This window comes from Falco biarmicus, chromosome 3 (genome assembly GCF_023638135.1).
Source record: "Falco biarmicus isolate bFalBia1 chromosome 3, bFalBia1.pri, whole genome shotgun sequence".
NCBI classification, from domain to species: Eukaryota; Metazoa; Chordata; class Aves; order Falconiformes; family Falconidae; genus Falco; species Falco biarmicus.
In genome coordinates, this window is record NC_079290.1 from 63,165,636 (window position 1) to 63,185,239 (window position 19,604).

At 46.4% G+C, this 19,604-nt stretch overlaps 1 protein-coding gene across 8 annotated transcripts in view; it reads left to right on the top strand.

The window, feature by feature from the left end:
• Positions 1–19,604, top strand: part of LDLRAD4 (low density lipoprotein receptor class A domain containing 4) — a 294,829-nt gene that overhangs the window by 261,003 nt on the left and 14,222 nt on the right. For 5 of the 8 annotated variants that reach the window (XR_008820903.1, XM_056332542.1, XM_056332540.1 and 2 more), the window contains one exon: positions 10,884–11,038. Coding sequence is in view for 7 of the 8 variants with exons in the window: in XM_056332542.1 (XP_056188517.1) it covers positions 10,884–11,038 (155 nt within the window). In the remaining variant the exon portion in view is untranslated. The other 3 variants (XM_056332544.1, XM_056332543.1, XM_056332545.1) reach the window with 3 other exon arrangements.

A 19,604-nucleotide genomic window follows, 5' to 3' on the forward strand; every position in this document is an offset into this window, starting at 1 on the left:
CCTCACATCCCCTGCAGGAGGATTATTGTCTACATGCTCACTTAGGCCATTAGTCAGAACAGAAGTGCATTAGAAACTTCCTGATGCTTCCCCATGAGCTGAGTACATTGTATCTGCAGTTATTCTCATTGTGGCTGGTCTAAGAAGTCTTGACTAGATTCTGATTCTTATTCCCAGTGTTGTCAGTTCTCAGTATTTTAACATAAATTAAGTGGGTTTCTTAATGCTTCAGCTGTTGGAATCAAGGGAGTTGACGAATATCTTCATTTTGACATAAAGGTCAAAGAAACACCGGAAAGATGTGATCGAAGTGTACCCAAAGTCTTGTTTTATGCCACTCTGCCACTCTTTGATCTCTGATTTGAGGGAGCTTGACTTAACAGTTTGGAATGCTGTGGATTAGGAATAAAATATTCTGTTATATCATAAAGTGGCTTATAAAGTGCAGCAAATCCAAATAATTTTGCATGTCAGAAGTCTCAGTCCCCATCTCTTTTGGGGATACACTGAAAGTGAGGTGAATGTGTTTTGCAGAGCAATTTGAATACTTCTAAACTGTGGCCCCCTTCTCCAGATCAATTACATTGATTTACTGGGGAAAATGTGTGTTTGTGTGCATGGACATACACAAATTGTATACAAACAATGTATTTTATTTTAAGCAGGGCTGCAGAAGCCAGAAGTAATGAACTTAGTACAGAGATTCAGTGATAACAGTTGTTAATGGCAAGGCATCTGTAGTTTTTGCACCATGGTGATTTGTGGAAATGCACTGTTCTTTTTTAAATCAGCATAAATTTTTACACCTCTCTTGCACCATAGGAACTTAATCCATCATGAAAACTCGGTAGAAGCTGCACCATTGTATCCTGAGGCAGATGTGAAATTTGTGTGAGTCACTGATTTGTGATCAAGCTGAAGGAAACTGAGTCTATAGTTCTTAAGAAAGAAGCCGCCCATTTGGGATGCATTTACGCAGCTCTTTTTGTATAAATCATTAGCGCTATAAACTATCCATTGTTGTTAGGAGAAGAAATTTAACAATGCAAATAAAACAAAATACTGTGGCAGAGCAATTTTATGCTTGATTGTAATGTTTAATGGCATGTTCTCATAAAGAGATTTTCCCATCCTTCAGACCTATCATGTCTGTGACTCCCTTGATTTCCAATGGTTTGGATGTCCCCCATTTTATTCCTAGAGTTGTTTTCTCTAGAGCAATTTCTGTAAACATGCTGCAGCATGGGGTTATCCAGGGTTAATTTCCCTTATGATTACACATCCAGACAGCATATATGTAAATGCGGCAAGACAAGTGATAAGAAAACTGTAGGATAAAAGAAAATGAAGAAAATTCCTTTGTTTTGCTTGTAGATCCATTTTTCAGTATCAGTGTATTTTCCTTAATTTTCAGTGTTAATGCTAGCTTACATGGGCATCCTGGTTCTTTAAAAGCTTTATTTTTCTGTCATCGCTGGCCTAAATTTTTGCATTATGTTGATTCCCTTTCTCTCCCCTATCTCTTTGGATATTTCTTCCAGGTTCCTCTCTTCATCCTTTACTTTCAGGTACTAGACGGCACCATCATTGAGGCAGAGCTTTGTATCTCTAAACCAGCTGGTTATATTAGTGTCAGAAATAAAAATACAGCGTTCACATTCTACTTGTATTTTTAGTGCTTTACTGTAATCCTGGTTCTACTTTCCCTTCTTATCTCCATTCTATATCTTGCCCTTAGGTTCCTTTTTTTAGACCAGGGTTGATGGGTTTTCTTGTGATCTTGGAAGGTTTCTGCACTGTCCAGCTTTTTGAGGTCTTCCCATACACCTTAGTCAGAAAGTACTAAAATATCTTGATAGTCTGTTAATCTGCAGTCAAGTGCCCGTTGTTTTCTTTTCCTGGCTGCCAAGGAGTTTGTTGGGAATTGAGATTTATGGAGTGAATACTCCACCTGGCAGGAGACTCTCTGTAACTCCTAAGTGTGTTCTTCAGTGGAAGAATGAACATTCCTTTTTGTGTGTAAAATACTGCTAATAGCTTATTTAGCAACCTATATTTCTACAACAGGGCTTTCAGTTTTGTGTTGGAGGTGGGTTCTTGCATATGCATAGATTCTAGCACCCATGCTAATTCCGTCTCTCATTTAACTTTCATCTGTTCCTATGGTAGGATAATGCATGATGTGATCTCTCAGCTTTTTAATGTGGTTCTTAGTGCATCTCTTCTAACTCCTGTTTGAATGGGCTAAAAAAAATACTAATAATGAGGGATGATTCTTCCCTGTACTTGCTGGGAATTGCGTGGAAAACACAGGGAGCTTAGGCAGGGTAGTCATGCTGCAACCACTGAGACTCCACAGAGTCCAGTACCAGATATTAATTGCATGTGCTGCAGGGAGAACTCTGAATAACAACAGGATTAAGAAAAATACATTGGTGATCCTTTCTTGCCTTTTCCTTAAATGGCTCATTTTTACAACTACTGGTTAGATTTGAGCTCGACGTAAGGCAAAAGCTGTGGAATGTGATCAAATGAGGGATGCAAGGGGTTGCAGTATTTTCAGCACAGCTGATTTTGTTCACGGTTTTTTAATAGAACTAAATGGAGGATTGAATTAGTCGATGATTAAAATAAGTGGAAGCCACTGTATTACAGTGTTCGACGTAATGGGTACCTGCGTGAAATTTTGGTTCTCAGTCACCCAGTTGCTTCGTCCCTTTAGGGTTATTTTCAAGGTCTGAGTAGCCTGGACTGATTATCACCCTCAGATTTACAGCTGCCTGTCCCTGCGTAGAGTTTCTTGTTCCTTACGCGTCTGCACTAAGAAATTTGTATCTGTTTTTCAGCAGTGGCAGACGAGCATCAAAGTTACCAGCAGTGTAATCTCCAGGGTAAACAGGGCCAACACATTATGCTCGCTGTACCATTTAACCCTGCTGGAGGAGATGACTGTAAATTGCCTGTGTCGAGCTGGTGCGTGAGGACTAATAGAACTGCAGTGGGGATAATTCATGAGTAGATTTTCTCACTCGCCAGTGTAAACAGAGCTAGGGCTAGTCAGGTCTGAAACGGTGATTACTTTTAAAACAGCATGTTACAATTCAGTGTCCCAGGTTGAACCCTCCTTCCAGCACAGGAAAACAAACCATCGCATGCGTGGCTACCACATGGACCACGCAGGCTGTGCAACTAACTATGCATATGAAGAACTGCTTTGTTTTTCTAGGAAATGAGGTTTGGAGGGAGGTCCTTAACTGCAGATTGCAAAGGGTGATTTAGAAAAAGAAAAAAAAGAAGAAAAAAACATCAATTTCACAATCCTTATTAATGCAGAGTAAAGAACAGCTTGAACAGGGAGTTAATTTAGAGGCCTTGAATACTGTCCTCTTCTGCATTAAATCCCTCCACCAAACTTGCGTTTTTTGGGTTGTGCTGATAATCTCTCCACACTGCTCCTGTCTGCTTGTTCCTTGCACCTGATCACATTAAATACAATGACATAATAGATATGCACCTGCTGGCAAATAAGTTACCTGAATTCACTGCCAGCGAGAATAGCACTTTTCCTTTCCCTGGGGTGGTGCCATTCCTCAGTATCTTTTTCTGACAGATTTAACCTGTAAACTCCAGACTTAATGGAAAAGGTGAAAATTTGCTCCAGGAAGTGGCAATTTGAGAGGTGGGGGCATTTGGTGTGTGTGTCTGCGGTCACTTGAAGCCCATCCAGGGTGCAGACCCTTACCCAAAAGGGAATGGTCCTGGTCTTCTGCTCTGTCTCTCACTGACCGTTTCCTGCTGCCTTTTGTTGTGTTGGCATCAGCGTTCACCCAGCAAGCAATTTGACTTTTTCTACTGTGAGCAGAGACCTGGTCCAGCTCATCTGTGCTACAGCTGTGTCGCTGTCCGCGGGTGCACTGGGGCTGGCACAAAACGGACAGCGGGAAGGACCCAGGTCCATGCTCCCATGGCTGCTAGCTTGACATGGGGCTGGGATTGCAGCAGGCGGTGATTACCTGGGTACTCCCAAGACCTGCCTGGGCTGGCTGGGGGGCTGAAAGCATAGCTCCCCCCCCAGCAGGCACGTGTCACCCCAGCCTGTCTTTGGCTGTGAAGCATCATCCTGGTGCCGCCTGGAAGAGGCACATAAGGATGCATGCCCCTGTGTGAAGCATTAATGGTTGTAGACATGTGACCGTCTCAGATGGTTTTCAGGGCTGAAGTTAGGTGCGTGGCTCTGAGCTGTATCAGGGAGGGGGAAGCACCTCCGCGCACACGCACACCCCCCCCCCACACACACACACACTGTCCAGGTTCCCCAGGTGAGTGACCACAAGGGGCTGACTGCAGGCAGGATGAAACACTCCCTTATTTTCCAGTTTAAGACGGGGGTTTTTTTTTACTTTTCAGAGTAAGGGCTGGCCAAAAGCCTGCCCACAGTCAGTAATGTCTTTAGAGAAGCAGAGAAAGAAAGAAGGAGGTAAGTAGCAGAAATGCAAAACTCCTATTGAGAAAGCAGCACCTGTCCAGTTTTGGTCACCAAAGCATAACGCTGTTTTCTTACACTTAAGAGATAATATCTTTGCTACTAGTAAAACCAAAAAATCGGCTTTCGTTCTTGTGGTTTCCAGAATGAGTCTTTTGTTTTCCCAGTCAAGACCGAGGAGACAGATCAGTAAACACATCCTTTATAAAATTTCACCTAAATGTTACCAAGTTTAATTAGCCCTTGGGTTTATCATTAATATGCTAGACTTGCAGTGGCTTGTGGAGGAGCATGATGACTCGGTGTGCCAAAGCCTGCTTAGGTAGCTTCAACCCTGTCACCAGAGCAGCCAACCTGCTCAGAGGTCATGTGGAACCTGCTGCTGGGAGGGGGATTTTAGAAGGAAGCCAGTCCCCTGTCCTTGTTGACAGAGCAGCTTTTCTGGGCTATCTGGCACTTACAACGCAGTTGTTCAGCCCCTGAAGGGGTTGATTCACATTAAAAACTTGATGATAAATTCTTAATAAATAGCCAAATATTGTTCTGAGGATGTTCTTGAGGATGCTTATCAGGTGCATTGCTTATGGATACAGCACTCTTAATGATTTTGCAGTCATTATGCCTGCGCTTGTACAGTAATACTAAACAAATTTTGGTGGGTAGGGAAGTAGTGGGCTAGAGAGGGAGTAAAGCGTATAATCTTACCAGTCTCTCTACATACCGAATTCCCAGTTTTGCCGAAGCAGTTGGCTTGTGTTAGAAGGTTAATGCCCTTCAGGAACTGAAAAGATTGAACATCCAGGCTTCAATTGTAGGAGACCGAAGTAAAGAAGCAGTGTTAATACTAATACATTAATTTTATTTTTTCTGCTTATAGTCTTTGAACTACACACATCTGAAACCAACTTCTCATGTTAAATATGAGGTTTGGGAATGATGCGTGTGGGTCAATCCTTGGCTCAGAAAATCTGTTTGACACTTCAGTCCTTGGCAACGAGAATTTGCAACAGGAAGGTAATCAGCCTCAGCAGCGACTCTGTACGCACAAAGCAGGCCATGCCCATACAACAGCCATGTTTAAAAGGCTGGTCTGTTGAATCAGTTGTTTTCAAAGTAGGCTAGGGGAGATGAGATTGTAGTTTGGAAGGTGTTCCACATCTGCTGTCTGAACTGAATTACTTCCCTTTGCTGGTAATGGTGCTGTAGTCTGTTAACACTCCGCTTGCACAAAAGCATTCCATTGACATACAACTTAAACTCATTCTGCTCTTCTAGGAACTCTCGGGATATTTATTTACAGTCCACAATCACTGTCCCCCAGCCTGACTGTACTGTTTGGTTTGGGGCCTTAGTCCATGCAGTATCGAGCTGAACATCAACAATCGTTTAATAAATCCAGACAGCAGGGATATGGCCTGTAACCCAGCAAGGGAGCCTGCTGTGTGCTGCGGATATGGGTATCAGGATGTGTCTTCTAGTATTTTCAGCACCCTGACTCTTCTGCATGCTGGCTTGGCGGATGACCGTGTGCAGGCTGGCTCCTCAGGCTCTTTCCCCTGTTGGCCTTTGCTCCTTGACTTTAGTCAGGGGATCCTTCTTTTGGGGGGGGGGGGGGGGGACTGGTCCATGAAGTTCACATATTTGAGGTGTGGGGAGCAGCAGGTCTGTCTCCATGGGCAGGCCTAGAGCATGTCTGGGGGCAGCCTGGGCCATCGCGGCGGTGCTGTGAGGGGGAGCGGTGCTGGCGTGGGGCTGTGACGAGCCAGCCAGCCCACTGGAAGCAGGACATGCTGCAGCCCAGCTCCTGTGCCTTCAGCAGCTCCCAGGAGCTGGCCGAGTACGGACCATCGGGTGAGCTCTCTTCTCCTGCTCACACAGACACGCACTGGTCTTGCCCGCTGCTTTGGGGATGCTACCCCAGAGACTTAACGAGCAACGGGAGGGGGCTTGGCCTTCCTGGTGGGGCAGGTACAGGAGGAACATCCCGGGAGCGGAGGGACACACCGCTCACGGGTAACGGGGGTCCTGGCGAGGCAGGGACCCCTGCGGGGCTGGGGGCAGCCTGCAGTTCGGCTGCCGGGCTCCGACGGTGAGTGCGGGGTGGGACGGCAGGCGGTCGGGCTGAGGCCCAGCCGGGCTGGCTCCGCCGCGGGGCAGGGGAGGGCGGGCGCTGCTGGAGCCGGGAGCCTTGGCCAAGAACCACGCGTGCGACTGGATCCCCAGGCTCGGGATCCCCAGTGCTTTCCTTTCCCCTCCCCCTCTTTATTTTTTTTTTTTAAACGCGTGTGCGTGGATCGCTGGCGGTGACAGGCGCTCTTTCCTCTGGGGGTTGGCGCGTTACCGTATTGCAGCAGGGGGCGCCTCCCCGTTATTTTACACTCCCCCCCCCGACCACGCCTGCGGTGCTGCGCGGGGAAGATTCCGCGTTTTCCGCTTCTGCCGGCTGTGTGCCTGCGGCGCGGGACGGGACGGGGGGGGTCCTCTCCGGCGCCTTTCGAAGAGCCGCGTCCCCGGTGGGGATGGCTCGGTAACGCGGGGGGCGTGCCGCTGACCCCCGCTCCCCCGCCGGGGCCGGCAGCCGACGGAGGCGGGCGCGGCGCCGGCTCCCCCGCGGGCGCGTGACGGCGGGGCGCGGGCACGTGCGGGGGGCGGGGCGGGCGGCGGCGCAGGCGCGGCGGGCCGGGGCAGGCGGAAGAGCCTGGGCGCCCCGAGCGCCCGCCGGGCCGGGCCGGGCTTAAAGAGCGGCGGGGCGGCGGCGCGGGTAAGCTACGCACCTTCCTCCCCGCGGCCCTCCCGGCCCCGCGCCGGGCTCGGCCAGGAGCGGGGCGGCCGGGGGCTTTGTCCGCCCTTTTTTTTTTTTTTTTTGCTCCCGGCGATTCACCGCGATTTTCTTTATTGTTTTCGGGGTTTTTTTACGATTTTTTTTTTAAATTCCTTCCGCACCAGGCGGGGCCCCGCAGTCCGGAGCGCCGAGCCGCCTTTCGTGTCCGTGTGTCCGTGCGAGCGCTCACACGCGCGGCCCGGGGCCCGGGGAGCGAGGGCGGCCAGTGCCGGCCCTGTCTGCCCGCTCCGGCCGGGCCGGCGCTCCGCGGCGTGCGGCAGCTGCCCGGCGGCGGCCGCGGTGTGAGCGCCGGGGCCGGGCCCCGCCGGTGCGCTGGCGGGAGGGACGGCCGGCCGGGAGACTTGTCTGTCGGTCCGTGCCCGCGTAGGGCTGAGCGGGCAGCCTGGGGACGCTGTCCCCCCGCTGGATGGAGCCCAGGGCTGCCGGTGATGCGGTGCCCCCCGCGGGGGCTGGCGGAGTGGTTTGAGCCCCCCGTCTGCCGGAGGCGAGCATGTCCAGTGAGCAGCTTAATAGGACAGCGGTGAAGGATGCGCGGTTAAAAGACCTGTTGTTGGAAAGAGGTACCCGCCTGTTCGCTGCTGCGCCCGCAGGGGCAGGGCTGCGGCGAGCCCGGGCTCCGGCTTACCGGAGCGAAGCCCAACTTCGCGGCTGGCGGAGCCGGGGGACGCCGGGGGGGCTTCCCTGGCCGGGGGGGGGGGGGGTCTGTCTGCCGAGGAGGACTGCGGGTGGCGGTCCAGGTGCTTTCGCTTGCGTGCATGTTGACGGGGTTATAAATAATTTCTCTTGTTTTCATGCTTTTCTGTGGAGGTGTCGTCATTCAGTATATAGTTGCTTTTTCCGCGCTGGGCACTTACCATAGAAAAATACTCTACTAGGAGGAGAAAAATGTATTATAAATGTGATTTCCTGCGTGTAAAGAAACAGGTATATGCAAGTGTGACAGAGAGACTTGGGGAGGTAAAAAACCGTGTCGTTTCTCTTCCCCAAGTCTCTTTGCCAGCTGACAGCGGAGGAGCCGGCTGGAGCAGGTGCCGGGGCGGGGGGCGAGGCGGGGGCCGGCGGCCGCCGGGAAGCACTCGCGGTGCCTTGAGCGGTGCCGGTGAAGAGAGACCGCTGCAGCTCTTGTTTTTTCCCTTTTTCCTGTTAATAACCTAGTGAGTAGCAGGAGGGCTAGTCAGGAGGAAGGGTGAGGTTGAAAATTACCTTCCTTTTTTCTTTCAATCCATACTTTAAGCGAGGAAATCCTCTCGAATATCAGTAGGGTGTTCTGTTGCAGTTTGCATTTGCGGTGTAAAGCTGGACTTGGAAAATCCTGTGTGTTGTGGTTTTAATTTTCTTTACTATGTGGCCATGTTTTAGTCAAACATTTCGAAATTATTCTTCCCCCCTGCTAAGGGAAATGCTCAGAGACCCAATCATTTATTTCTAAAGGAGAGGTACTGTCCCCTGCCGCTGAGATGCTGGAGCCCTGATAAATTTAGAAGACTCTGCCCTCGGCAGATAGAGAAAGTAATATGTCATTCCAGTGATCTTTGCATTCTAGGAAAGCCTAAATCAACATTGCTTGTTTTGCATGTTGCCCTTTAGCAACAGTCTCTCAGTTTCCAGTCTAAAGTATTACACGGACCCCCCAAAAAAGGTTTTGTTAAAGAAACCCTTTAGTACTCGGTAGCTGCAGAATGTGATTTGCAGCAGTCGTCAGTAGTGTTAAGTCTGTATTTTGTTTGTGCTTCTGAGGCAAAACCCCCTCAACTTTTTACTTAAACGTGGGTTTGGTGGGTTTGTTTTTTAATTAATGCTATGCTTCCTGCCTTTTGATCTTTTAGTGCTGACGACATTAGCTTCCAGTGGTGCGAGGGGGGGTGGAGGGATGTTGCTGCACTGCATATGGGATTGATAGCAAAAGTGAAGCAAAGCACTGACTAACCAAAATTTTTGAAGATGTTCTGCGTGCTGAGTGGATGGTACTTAACAGCAAAGAGAAAGTAAATGATAGATGTATTGTTGCCCTTTTACTCTTTGCTTAGCCTTAAATAGGTTTAGTTACTCCTACTGAGATGATTGCAGAACCTCAGCACTTAGATGGTGGTGTGCCTGTGCCCACTGGTAACTTGTGACAAACAGCTGGACCTCAGCACCAGCCTCCACTGGACACCAGTGCACTTGCAGCTCCTGTAATCTGAGGTTTTGTTTGGAGATCTTAGAGTCTTAGGTTTGTAAGAGATCTTAGAATAATGAAACAGTCTTGGACTTCCTTTGGTTCCACTGCAGGTCACTTTGGATTTTATGTGTGAAAAGCATTTGTCTAGCTCGGCTTTATAGTTGTGTTGTGTTTGCATACTGCTGTTACACAGAAGGCTGAGGATGACTGCAAATGAAAGAGATGGGGGGGGGGGAACTTGTTTTCTCTGATTGCTTTGTCTTCTTGTTTTTGTATTTTGTTTATCTTTCTTTCTTTATTGGCTTTTTAAAACAGAAAATTTAGTATCGCTTCCCCAAAGTCCATTTTTTGGTGTCCAAAAAAATAACAGTACTTCTGGGAAGTGCCAAAACTGAGTAACTTGCACTGCTGCTTTGCTTTTTCTGCCAGGCTAGCAACCAAAAACCTCTTCCCATGAACTGGAGTTGTCTTTCAAGATGAGAGCATCCCCTGTGAGCGATGTAGTTTCCATAGAAATATCAGCAAGTGTGTAACTCCAAAGGGCAATTCCTCCCCTTGCTCATCCCTGCTGCTCCAGTATAGCCAAAAGGGTGAAAGAGTGACTCATTTCTAAATCTACTTAATATTTGTTGTATAGGCAGGACTTCAGATAAGATGATGGGCTCTGATGGAGTTACTTGTAATTGTATCTCTTGCTACAGCCAAGGCCTTGGTTTCATTTTTAACCATAGTGGAACATAACTTGTTTTAGAATATCAGATCTCTTTTTAGATTTTTACTTGAATGGGAATGTCCTAGAACAGTTAATTTTTATCTAGTTGGAGAGAAGCAATTGAAGAAGACGTTGTATGTAGATTCAATAGGGAAAAAAAAATCCCCCTCTTGATTTAGATAGCTTTTGTGCCGTTCAGCTGGTTGAAAAATCAAGAGTAGTTTACTAGATAGTGTCCCGATTCCTTTCTCTGTGGCCTCTGCTTTGAAGCTTATGGAACCCTCTGGATTCAGTTGGCATTGCAGGTGGCTATTAAAATAGAGTGGGGTTTGAGTGTCTTTGGTTTGTTTTTTCTCCTAGTGAAATCATTTTATTCTCCAGAAGGCTTGTCTGTACTATTCATGCTGAAGAATTTGTTACTTGTGAAGGCTGCAGAGTAGTATCACCAAGAAGTTTCTTAGCTTTGATCTGCAGCCACTAATACTGAATGATGGGCACTGCCAAAAAAATATTTTCATACTACTTTGGAACAGTGTTTTCTTCACGAAACTTTGTGAAATGGACAGCAGTAACATCTTAATCAAGATCAGTCTTGATGGAATACTGAGGATTTTTCAGGTTATTGCTTTGATGGATAACTTTCTCTGTGTGATTGACATATTTTCCTTTTTTTTCTTTGTTTTAGCTGAACTGGAGTTTGTTCAAATCATCATTATAATTGTAGTTATAACTGTTATGGTGGTAGTGATCATCTGCTTGTTGAACCATTACAAACTCTCGACACGCTCCTTTATCAACCGACAGAGCCAAAGCAGAAGACAGGAAGAAACTTTGCAGACAGTGAGTATGAGCCCCTTGCACCAAATACCTTCTCTTTGCGCTGTACGGGCCTGCGGCAAAGCCTTCTGAGGAGCTCCAGTACAGGCAACTGTTGAAAAACTTCTCATGCCACTTCCAGTACTCCCTATAGTTAGGTCTTTTGCTGAGGTTGTATTTGTCAGTAGAACAAAAAATCATAACATAAATTAAGATATGATTAATTAAAGAGTTATTATTTTAGACCCTACTACGTTTTATGTAGCCTATTTTCATTTTATGTTTGGAGGCTCAGATGTGACATCCTGTTTGCTGCTGCTGTAATTCGAAGGGGAGTGGAGGGGAAATGGATGGAGACCACCTGGGGTACAAAGATTTGAAATAAATGTTGTTTGACTTTCCATGTATTTACTAATATCCTGGAGTTTTATCACTATTGCTCTTTTGTGAAGCTACAATAACTGGTTTTTTGGATTCAAACCACTGGCTCAGTAAAGGCCTGTGTTTGTTTCACTCAAATTACATCAAAATGTAACATTTGTTTTACTCAAACAACAAGAAAATGATCCCTCCAAGGACTGGAGTGGTTAAGATGTGTTGTTACAGAGCCAAACACTTAAGACAGTCTCAGCTGAGACCTCTTAAGGCTGTCTTTTGTCAACCCAGCAGTAAATGGGCCCCTAACTTGCCTTGGGACCAGGAGTTTGCTGGGTGGTATGCACTGCTCCCTTGTGAGGGTTTAACCACAGGGTGTCTGTGGCCCTGGAACATCCCCCCCCCAAGCCAGGCAGTATCCTCTGCTGTTGCAGGGAGGTCCTTTTTCTGATGTGCTTTTCAATGTCCCTGGAGTGGTGCCCCTTGGCCTCTTTGCTAACTGTGATAGCCAAGTGGCCACTGGTGGGGATAGCATTTTGGTGCATCGAACTTCTGGCAGCAGTGTTGGGTTCACACTTTCATTTCATTTTGTTGTCAAAAAAACTGACTGTAGCTGAGAGGTGTAGCCCCATAATGGTTTACACCAGTCATAAGTCCACGGTTTCACCTTTCTTTCCATCCTGGTCCTGTGTTTCCTCCTTCTTTGTGCTTAGGGAGCTACTGGGGTCATGGTGAGAGGCCTCAGGGGACTGATCTGGCTGAACACTAATCGTGTTTTTTTCAGTTAGATTTCAGCCAGATAAACGACTGAAATGCCTGGGCCAGGGAGGAGACAGGGATGCCACAGCCAGGGCTGGACCTGAGCAGCTGCTGTGGAGCTGGACCCCTGGCAACTTGAGTTCCCAAAGGTCCCGCTTAGCGCATCACCTGCGCCTTTTTGCTAGGGTGAATAGCTCATAGCTTGGAGGCTGTGCAAGGACGAAAGGAGCTGTCTCCTTGAGGGGAAGTAGCCTCATTCTCTAGTGCTTTGGTAGCACAGAAATATTTAGCTCTTAATTTGCTTACAGACAAAACTGGAACTTGTCAAACCTTGAGCCCTTGTGGACTTCAGGATTGGAAAAAATGGCTGGATTAATTTGTGTTACTCTTAAATGGATGCTGTCATTCAAGACCCACACTTCTGTCTGAAAAATGTTAGCTAAAATTGCTAAAAGTACCTAAAACTAAATAATTTGAGATAAAGGAAATGCATTTTCATCTTCACACATCTTTTTAAACTGCAGTAAGCTGTCAAATGCATGGAGTAACGCGTTCCTTCCTTTCTATGGTTTGTTAGTATTTCTGTTGTCGGAGCAAGTGATGCCTTTTTCTCTTAGATGCAAGGGAGGAAACATCACCTTCTTGTGAAGAAGAACATGCAGTTTGGTGGTGGAGACTTAGGAGCACTGTAGTATCCAGAACTGCTCTTAAATAATTTTTAAAACACTGACTCAGTTTCAGTTTGTCACCCTTTTCAGTCATGATAATCATAGGCAAGTGAGCACTTCATGGGAATTGATGATTAGTTGGCGAGAACTGGTTACTAATTCTTCTGAAAACTCTGGTATAGGTTTGTCGTCATTGACTCCTGGATTTCTGATAGGCTGAAGCTGGGTCATACTTGTGGGGAATGGGACCTAAGAGGTCTCTTAGGTCAGATGTCAAATATGTTTGAGTTCCCCAGTGCCTCAGGTGTTGGAAAGACATTATGATAGAAACTGGTTGTGCACTGCTTACAATGGAAACCTGAAAAGCGGTGTGTGTTGCGTGAGGGTCGGGAACCTAAAGCATTTGCTCTGTGATCTGAAACTGGAAATGACCAGTCTGTTATTGTCCACGGAGGAGTGAATTGTACAAGGGAAATCGCGTGAGCAGTAAGATGCAGGTTAGATTATATAATTTGAAAAGATGTTCATTTTTTTAACCAGGCAGGCCTTGTTCTGTGTGCAAATGCTATTGATAAGTGGATTCTCTTCCAAGGGAATGGTTTTGTGGGGTGTGTTTTTTAATGGTATATGGACTCTGAAAACAGGTTTAAGTGTTTAGTAGCTACTGATGTCTGAAGAAAATACCATTCTGACTCAGGCTTTCTGTTGGTGGAGGAATAGTGAATGGAAATAGAGGAAGTTTGGCCGTATTTCTTAAAAAGAAAATGGCAAAGAAAATTAATTGACTGTGGGCTAGTTCCTGTAGTGAACTATGAAGTGAACTCCCCTTCATGTAACTGAGGTAGCAGATGTGTACCAAGATGCAGAATCATGCCTTTTGTATTTGGAGGGGCTTTTTTTTTTTTGTCCTTTCGTTACCTTCATTTTTCCTTTCTTTAACCCTGTCCTATTTCTAGTAATTGTGCTATCCAACAGCTGAGCTGTGGCTGAATTGTGCAGATTTCTGGCCCCGTAAAGACCAACTATCGAACACATGATTTCTCTTATTCTGGTTCTTCTAGAAACTATAATAGAAATGAGCAGATAAATTATCTGCTGCTGTTATTGCCAACCTCACACCTGTAAAACTCATGGAGCAGTACAGCTTCCACAATAACGAAATAAAATGTATTTGTGTGTTTCTTTGTCTGGATGAACTTCCTTTTGTGTTAAAAACAAAAAAAATTCACCGAAAACCAAAACAAAAAAGGCCTTAAAGCTGAAATTCTCATTGTCTTCCAAGCCCAGAAATTAGAGTATTAAAAAGATGAAGTATCACTGGAATCACAAGTGTTGGTAACACTTGAAGGGCAGAAAAGGGACCAACCCCAGAAGCAAAAACCCTCCCCTTTGATAAGTGCATGCTGAAAAGTAGCTGTTACATTCATGTTCTGTAAATATGCTTTCCAGTGTGGCCACCAATTAATCTTTTTTTTTTTTTTCTTTTCATCCCCTCTGGAGTCTCATATTCCAGTCTTTGCCCAGGTCCTTGTTATATTAACTGGGTTAGTGTGCTGAGGCCTTAAACAGATCACAGCAGGGTCAGGACAACCTTTGAGTGCTCAGGAGTACTGGATGCTTCTGCAGCAGCACTGCCAAGGCTGCTGCCTGCCCTTCCAAGGCAAACCCTGCTGTCTCCTAGTGTAGCTATTTAGAATATTTGAACCCTGTTTTAACACCAGCAGAAATACAAATTTTGGGGTCGTTAACTGTGAAAGGTGGAAGGATGCTGAGTGTCAGCTGTGTTGTCACGAGCAGCAGTGTGTGTGACTCACTGAAGTGAGTGTACATGGTACTGAATGGTGTCCATACCGCAATGGATAAAATATGGAGGGTTTCCCACTGCTGCCCAGTCCATCAGCCATGTTTTGCTTCGCAGCCGGGAGTGAGCCACGGTTTGCAGAGCATCTGAGGGGAATGTGAAGGCTGTGGGGTGTGGAGTGCTGGGTTGTTTTGGGGCAGAGCCATGTGGCAGCCTTGGAAAGGCACATCTGTGTATGGGGTATGTATGCCTGATATCCCAGGGGAGGTATGTGTTGCTGGCTCTGCACTGGGAGGGCAGCACTGCTGGTAACCAAAACCATCCTGCTGGAGTGTAGGTAGCCGCAGCTGAGCTGCTGCTGCGGCACTGTGCTGTTTGCTGGGACAAAACAAAGATCGATCTTGTTCTCTGATGATTAACTCTTAGTGTCATCGCCAGTGATTTTCAGGGGGATGTTGAGGAGAAAGAGATTAAGTGATTTACAGAGAGGTACTTAATGAGCTTCTGGTGTTCCTAAATTTATTCCTTCTCTTTGTCCTGGTGGCTTCTGTCTCCATGTTTTTCTCTTATGAACTGGATGTTGAAGGGGTACTGAACACTTGGACTGCCTCAGGCCTGCTCCTGGCGGCAAAGTCCCTGTATCTATCACACAAGATGCTCACCCTGACTGGACCCCACCGCCCAGCACCCAGGGCAGCATTGCTGCTGGGGCTAGTCAGCTTGCATTAGGACCTGCATTGATAATGCCCATCGTGAATGCCAGGCTCCAGGAGCACAGCTGTAAAAATATTGCCCTCTTCCCCAGAACAGCATTTCAGAATAAAAGGGGAACATTAGGGGGGTGACAGAAAACACTCAATATTGACAATGCCAGGGATTTGTCAGTGATTTCAAATCTTAGTCTTGCCTCTTGGCCTTTTAAATTGTTCCCTGCCGGTGTTGGCATTATTCCTTCTGTTCCCTGCTGGTATCCCTGTATCACTCATTCTCATTTTCTTGCTGACATGTACAAAAGAAAGAAAATGCCACTGGGAACGTGAACGCAGTCTGTAGCAGGGAGAGAGCGTGAGTGCTGTAGACCACCGTGCTTTGCTAAACGTTTTGCTTTGCACCAGGCAGGCTTCAGTTGGCAGGAGCTGGACATGTGCTGTGTTCTCCTGTCTGTATGAGGGATGTGGGCTTGTCTCTTCAGGGAGTGCTGCCAGTAGGGACAGCATGGGCTGGCTGCTGCTCTTTGAAGTCTACCACAATAAAGTTCAGGACATCTTTAATAAGGGCAGGACCATCTAAGAAACCAGCAGGTAGGACTAGAAAGTGAGGAGCACCAGCTTCGGGTGGCTCCCGACTCAAATGTGTCACCTTGGGCAACTTGCTTCTTCTCCAAATAAAGGAGGAAGGATAATAGTACTTACTTCCATCGCTTGGATGAAATGAAGATTACTTGAAGTGGTAAAGCGCTGTGAAGTTGGGGAAGTAAGTTTTAAGGCATTAAGTAACAGAAATTATTGCTCTTAAGTGTAGCGAGGTGGACTACCACATGTGGGAGGTTTGGTGCTCTCCATAATTATCTCGCTGTAGTACTTCTCCCCCTTGGTACTGGGGGAAGTACCTGCCCTTGGGGAAATACAGCTTTTAAAGGGAAGAGCAGCCCTGCCGGAACCTTGTCGTCCTGTTGGGGATAACGCAGTAGTTTGTTTCGCTCGTGTTGAGCAGGGAAAACGTCGCCATCTGCAGAGCTGCGATGGTCTCTGTCACCCGAGAAGAGGCCGGGAGGGCCCCTGTGCCTTCCCGGAGCGTTTCGAGCCAGCTGCCGCTGCAGCGCGGCGTGATGTATCGCTGCCACCTAGGGCCGGAACGGGAAACGGCGCTGCTGTCCGACACGCTCACATGTGCCAGAGGGGTGTATACATGTATCTCCATTAAAAAAAAACCAAAAAAATCTGAGTTTAATCGAGAGGAAAAGAGGGACTTTTTAATACTTGTAATGCATTTCAGAAAGTGAAAAAATAACTTTTGTTTCTCAGGAGATAGTTTCAGTCAGTATTCTAATTCTCAGAGACTTAAACTTGGAGAAAAACTGAAGATCTCCTTGAGAGTCAGTAAAAAAGTTTGGATTCTGTGGTTTTGTTGTGGTTTAACCCCAGACAGCAGCTAAGCACCACAGAGGTGCTTGCTCCTGGTGGAATGGGGAGAGATTTGGAGGGATAAGAGTTACAAAACTTGTATGTTGAGACAAAGACAGTTTAATAAGTAAAAGCAAAAGCCATATACACAAGCAAAGCAAGAAATTAATTCGCTACTTCCCATCAATAGCCAGGTGTTCAACCATCCCCAGGAAAGCAGGGCTCCATAACAGTTACTTGGGAAGACAAATGCCCTCACTCCGAATGTCCCTCCCTCCCTCCCTGTTCCCCCAGCTTTTATCGCTGAGCATGATGCTGTATGGTATGGGATATCCTTTTCCTCAGCTGGGGCCAGCTGTCCTGGCTGTGCCCCCTCCCAACTTCTTGTGCCCCCCCAGCCTGCTCGCTGGTGGGGTGGGGTGAGGTGAGGAGCAGAAAAGGCCTTGGTGCTGTGTAAGCACTGCTCAGCAATAACAAAAACATTTCTGTGTTAGCAACACTGTTTCCTGAACAAATCTAAAAGATAGCCCCATTCTAGCTACTGTGAAGAAAATTAACTCTATCCTAGCTGAAACCAGCCCAGGGATGATTTTGCTTTATTGCACTTTGAGGAATTTTTCTTACTGAATGTAAATTTTCACCTGTAACTTAACCCTGAATTAAAAATTTTTCTTCAGGTACGTTTCTTCCCTGCTGTCTGTCAATGTGCTGATGCTCAGCCAAGGTAGTTTGGATGACACCACGTGGTCCAGGAAGCACAGTGTTTAAAAATGGCCTCAAAAAGTAATCTTCCTAAACTGTTTAATTCTGGAGGTTGTAAACATTTGTAAAATACGAATTAGACCAATTATCTTAGTCTTCTCCGATCTCCTAAGATCTCAATATTGAGTTAAATAATCATTACCATAAGATAAGTAATCACTCAGCTGGATTTATTAAATGATGCTGTTATTTCAAAACCTAATCACAACATTAATTTCTGTAATTTATTGTGAAACCAGCAGTCGCAAAGGTCAGCAAGTGATGTAGCTGGATCCCTAGGATTTTTCTTGTTTTGGTGTTATTTGTAGGAGCTAGGATTTACCATGGAGACTCATTCTTTTTTGTTCCCAAACCGAACAATGTTAAAGATGAATACAGTATAGGAATGAATGTATAAGCTTTCTCTTCCTGTTACTTTTAACTATGGAAGCTCATGCCTGAAGACTTTTAGTCTCTTTAAGAAGGAGAAAGTTGAAGTGGATGGCTACTGAGAACCTATAAGAAGCGGGTAAAGGATATATTGCCCACAGGAAAAAAAAAGGATAAATGGCATTTGCTGAGGCTTAGCCTTGATTGCACATACCTAAAACCTACTTGTACAACACCCTGGGCTTTTGGTGTGAGGGGGCATTGGTAGCTGGGAAGCTCCTATCCGCATGATGCCAAGCAGTGCGGTCCTGGGGCTGCCAGCTTGCGCCAGGCCTGGCAGCTGGTTAGCCGTCATGCTGAGCCGTATTGCCTGTGTCCAATTCCGTCTTGCTTACAGGATGAGAAGTCACTGAGTGAAACGAAGTTGAAAGTAGGTTTTTTTTTTATCATTAGGAAATATACCTTGCTGTTTTGAATAATAAAGAGAGAAACAATATCAGGGAATATAAATACAAATGCTCTCAGTTCTTACCTGATTTGCACTGACCTGAGCACAGCGAAGCATTTTAGTTGTGGAATGTAGGTCTGTAAGTAGAGGGGCAGGGAGAGAGCAAGAAATTAACACTTTTCCACAGTGTAGGTCACTCCAAATTGTTGATGGCAGTCCCAGCATGCTATTTCTTACATCTACATCTTGGGGAAAGAAAAGTCGTGGCGGTATTTTCCTTCTGCAACACAGGTTTTTTTCCTTTCTTCTCCTCTCATCCCCTTGTCATCACCCAACGAACATAGGGGTAGGTGGGCACCAACCCTTGGATTAGGTTGTATCTGCCCAGTTTAGGGGAGAGAGGATTTCCCTGATATGAAAGACTTGAGAAGGGTAGAGAGTAAGTTTCCTGTGGTGGATGTAGTGATTTCAGGAAGGCAGAATGACTGAAAAGACCCAAATCGGGAAGATGGTGCAGGCACCTGTTTGGACGCAGTTCTCTTGTTCCAGACAGATGTCACCTTCTGTAGAGGAGATGGGGTTTATCTATGGAAGGCAAAGTGCAGAAAACCTCCAGCATCTCAGGGTAAGACTCATCAAAGGACTTCAGTGTGTTAAATTTTTATTCATTTCCTAGCTTTTCTCTTAGCCTTGGGCTGTTAGCGGAAGCGCATGTCTAAGTAAGTGGTTGCGGACAGACCTGAGCAGTCTGCCTTTGCGCCGAGCTGGCAGCTCCCAGGCCAGCCCTGAAGCGGGAGCCACACTGCTCAGCAGCAAGCTGCGGAGTCTGGGTCGGAGGCACCTCGTGAATTACGTGCTATGTAAAAGGATAAGGGGTATCTAGTGCATGATATCAGGCATAAATTATTTTCCTGTTCTATTCTGTCCCTCAAATACATGTAAATAAAAACTTCATAGAGCCATTCACAATTAAGCCCTGGCAGGTTGTCCCTTGTCTCTTTCTGTCTCTCTCTTCTCTCTGTACTCTTTCCCATGCTGTCATACTGTTCTCCTCTTAAAGTCTAGGAAGCCCCTCTACGTGTTTATATGTGTCATTGCAGGTCACTGTACAATAAATTCATGTCCTAGAAGGGTTCAGGGGTTTCTCTATAGCTGAGTGCAGGAAACCCAGTTGCTTGCTAACGCCTTCCCTTTCTCATTGCCTCTCTTGCTGTCCGTTTCAAGACTGCCTGAAGTAAGAGCATACCGCCTTTTCCTACATTGGGCCGGTTGGTCTGGGCTTACT